This window comes from Zeus faber, assembly GCF_960531495.2.
Source record: "Zeus faber genome assembly, chromosome: 19".
Lineage (NCBI taxonomy): Eukaryota > Metazoa > Chordata > Actinopteri > Zeiformes > Zeidae > Zeus > Zeus faber.
The window spans coordinates 7,190,892-7,195,126 of NC_137206.1; the positions used below are offsets into that span (position 1 = coordinate 7,190,892).

Genomic DNA, 4,235 nt, shown 5'->3' on the forward strand with positions numbered 1-4,235 from the left:
TTTTAGGGTGAGAGAACTGATAAGATGCCACGCCCAGAAGCAGGGCCGAGCGGAGGGAGAGAGAGAGAGAGAGAGAGAGAGACGGTGCATCTGGAGGCCGAACGAGGGGCTCGGAGGCCTTTTGGTTAAGTTGCGGTTACACGTAGAGCGTCGCGGTGACGACTTTGCGGTTGCAGCCTCAGGCAGAATGAGACCCAGCTACACTGGCTTGGATGAGGGCGTGTGGGGGTTGGGTGGCTGTACTGGCTGGGTAGCCTCGGAAGTCTGCCGTGACCCAAATGGGGAGAATATGACCGCCAGGCCCCCCCCCCCCCCGGATGGATGAATGATGGGCGTGTTGACTCCCAAAAAAAAAGAATGCGGGGGACGGGACAGGTGGGGTAAACAGTTCCAGACGGTTTGTCCTCCCGCCGTCTAGTCGGCGTAGATGATGAACCCGGAGAAGGTGCTGTACTTGTTGTTGTTGCCGCCGTGGGCTTTGCCGCCGTCCAGCTTGATGTAGACCTCGTCGCCGGGCTCCAGGTGCAGCACGGCGCTGTTGCTGGCGTAGTCGTAGTTCTGGTCGGCGTCCTGGGCGATGGCGCTGGCGCGCACCTGCAGGTTGGGGGGGGGGCGACGTGCGACAGGGTCAGAGGACACGCCCGGCGACACACGAGCACGACGTGGGCTTTTGCAGCTCCGGCCACGTTCTCACGCAAGGATTTCGGGGGAAAAGCAGAGCCGCCGAGCCCGACAACGCAGGACGACCGTCGAGGTGATCGGACGAGATCGTTATAGCACTGCCTGGACAGGGCTGCGTGTGGAAATTTGACGCTCATAAGATAAGATGAGATAAGGTAGGAAGAGATACGACGAGGTTAAAAGGGGTGTTCATATTTGACAGCAGCGTAGGGTCTTTAACTCAGTTTTTCAAATATTTAAAAGAAAATAAAATTGCCAGCCCTCAACCACCGCTGACAGTCCCTTCGCAAGCCTGCGACTTGTGTGACTTGTGAAATGTTCGATGTTTAATTTGAACACTTAACATTAACAGGCCGAGATCTGGAAGCGTCTTTCCGCGAAGACGCTCACTACAATGGGCCGAATTCACCTCGCCATCATGGTTTATTATGAAAATCATAAAGGAAGGAGCTTTTAGAGGGGTGAATCAGCGCTTGATTGAACCTGTTCATTCCCGCATTCATGCAGCTGCCACCCAGGAACGGAAATCACTAAAGTCATCTTTTGGAGAGGAACAACTTTAGTATATATATATATATATATATATATATATATATACACACACATATATATATATATATACACACATATATATATATATACACACATATATATATATATCTCGTAAGCGTATTTGTAGACGTGATGACGATGACAACGTGAAAACAATTTGAGTAATGATAATAATCATCATCATCATAATCATAATAATCATAATTATTATTATTATTATTATTATTATTATTATCATTATTATTATTATTATTATCATAAATCAAGAATGAAATGCATTGTAAAAAAGGACACCACCTGCCTTTAAGTTGGAAGGAAAATAGTTCCATATTCAGATGGCCTTTTGAAACCATCAAGAAAGAAAGAAAGAAAGAAAGAATTCTGCTTAATTAGAATTTGATGCGGAAACCATAACAAATAGGTAAGAGAAATGTGATTTAGTCAGTTGGGGGAAAAATGTGAGGCGGGAAGGGAACCAAGTTATTTTCCCAAGTCAAAGCCGCCTTGTTAATTCATAGTGTTGTGCCAGCAGCGATGGCATTGGGCCCCAATCGAACCGCAACGTTGCTTACAGCTTTTATTCTTTACGTGTATTTATTTATTCTTTTCCCTTTTCATTTGAACATAAAACTCTTCGGAGGGTTTATCAAAAAAAAAAAAAAAGGCTCTTCTGCTGAGAATCGATGTTTTTTTGTGTATAAAGGGGGGGGGGGGGGGTGGTGACGGACGAGGGGGCTTCGGGGGGGACGCGCTTGGCGGAGCGCGCTCGGTGAGTCGTGGACGCGCCGGGGTGACACCCCCGCCCCCGCCCCCGCCCCCCGGGGGGGGAACACGGATTAGATCTGCTCCCTGACAGCTACCACCACGCACGGCCCCGTGATCAGAGGAGCCTTATGGATAAAACATGGCCACGAACAGAGCTGGGGATTACTGGGCGTGCGTGTGCGTGTGCGTGTGCGTGTAGTTGCTGCCACTTTTTTTTTTTGGGGGGGGGGGGGTGTCGTCGTCGTTTAACATAGAATGAAGGGTCATTAGAACCATAATAATAATAATAATAATAATAATAATAATAATAATAATAATAATAATAATAATAATAATAACAACAACAACAATAATAATGATAATAACAAGTATTATTAAAGCAAATATATTTCAATATCATATATATAATATTATATATAAGAAATTATAATATCATATATATATATATAATATTATATCATATGTATTGTAATTATAATGTGTTAAAACACTTCAGTCTAGCACATGTCCATCACTCACAGTTATTTGATTTAGGTACCGAGCTGGTTTCCCTCGTAAGATGACGCTCCAACACTTTCAAAGTTCACACCAAATCTGTCTTTTTTATCACGGAATCATTTTTTTGGTTCACCCACTGAGTTCCTTCATTCGATGTGATTACTAATGGGAGGACGCACATTTGACAGCAAATTCGTCGTCGTCGTCGTTGTTGTTGTTGTTGTTGTTTTATCTAGTTGTTTTATAACGGTTCCCTTTGGCTTTGGCTTTAATATTTTTTTATTTAAGACCATGTTTTACAAATGTGCTGAAGCCATCAGGCCTAATTTGAAACTGGATTACGGTCACCGCCGTCAGTTGTCTCACACTATTTATGGATTAAATTAACCGGAGAGAAAGCCCTCCCGTTTGGGACTCTCTCTCTATGGATTTCCATTCTGCCATTACGCACAAACCAAAGGGGGTTCATCTCATCAGGCAACCAGACGGATCCCCGACGAGGCCCACCCCCGAAATGTGAGGGCTGCTTGACGTCCGCAACCGGCTCCCGAAGGAAAACGGGAATCACCGAATCGCGCCGCGCCGTGCGTAAAAGCGCGTTAGGACGCACGGGATGAACAAATCCCGTTTTGAAACACTGATCTGAGTGAATGAAGGAGGCTCGTGTGGCGTCGGCGTCGGCGTGGCCACGTCAACAGAGAACAGAAGAACAGATTCATCACTTACCGATCTTGATGAGGGAACTTACAAATACTCATTGCACCCTGTGCGTAAAGGAGAGGCGGCCAACTCGTGTGTGTGTGTGTGTGTGTGTTTTCGGTGTGTGGGGGGGGGGGGGTGTCATCTAACCTGGTTACCTGGTTATTCTTGCACAGGTCTGCCCACATGCTGGTGCCGTCCCCTCCGCGCATCAGGACGTGGTACGTGAAGAAATAGATCCCCGGGATGGAGCAGGTGAACTTCCCCGCCGTGGGGTCGTAGTGGTTCCCCAGGTTCGTCACCACGTCGTCGAATTTCAACACCTCGTAGCCCTCGTGTTGCTTCTTGAGCCCCGCGTAAAAGGCGATCTTGGGCACGGTGCTGTACGTGGCGGCGCTGATCGCCCCGGCGGCCGCGTTGGGCCCCGGCGGGCCCGGCAGACCGGGTCGGCCCGGCTCCCCCTTCTCCCCGCGCGGGCCGGGGGGTCCCGGCTCGCCCGCAGGCCCCCTCGGACCTACCTTCCCCGGGCGGCCCGGCTCCCCCTTCGCGCCTTGGATAAACGTCGGTAACGACTGGACGAGGCCGCTGTCGCGCACCGCCGCGTCCGCCGTGGCGGTGCTGCTCGGCGACTTGGTGCCGTAGGGGTCGCACACCATCCTGCACGTGCCGAGCATCTCGTAGTGCGCCGACGTGCCCGCGGAGTTCACCAGGACCGGGATGAGGATGACCAGCACCAGGACCATGACGACGCCCAGGACCCCGGCCGCGATCAGCCGCTTCCTGCCGACCAGTCGAGTCAGCGCGGGCCGCTCCTCCTGTCTGCTTTTAGGCGGAATGGTGACGGCGGGTGGGGGGTTCCTCTTAAGATGAAAACAAACGGAGTAAAAAAAAAAAAAAAAAGACAGAAAAAGAAAAGGGAAAGTAAGGCTGGGTAACGCTGATTAACTTTTTGGGTTTTTCTTCCTCAGGGCCAAGCCCCCCTTGCGCCCACCCCCACCCCACCCACCACCCCGGTCCTCCCTCCCTATCTGGCGCTCCCT

The 4,235-nt window shown here is 49.9% G+C and overlaps 1 protein-coding gene across 1 annotated transcript; it reads right to left on the reverse strand.

Annotated features, from left to right (window-relative positions):
• Window positions 1–414: 414 nt before the first annotated feature.
• Window positions 415–3,992, reverse strand: c1ql3a (complement component 1, q subcomponent-like 3a; the record flags this gene model as incomplete). Its single annotated transcript, XM_080020590.1, has 2 exons — window positions 3,354–3,992; window positions 415–594 (listed from the first exon to the last, which is right to left on the reverse strand). The coding sequence occupies exons 1-2, from the start codon at window positions 3,936–3,938 to the stop codon at window positions 415–417; spliced, it is 765 nt and encodes a 254-aa protein (XP_079876716.1). The 5' UTR covers window positions 3,939–3,992.
• Between the last annotated feature and the right edge of the window lie 243 nt (window positions 3,993–4,235).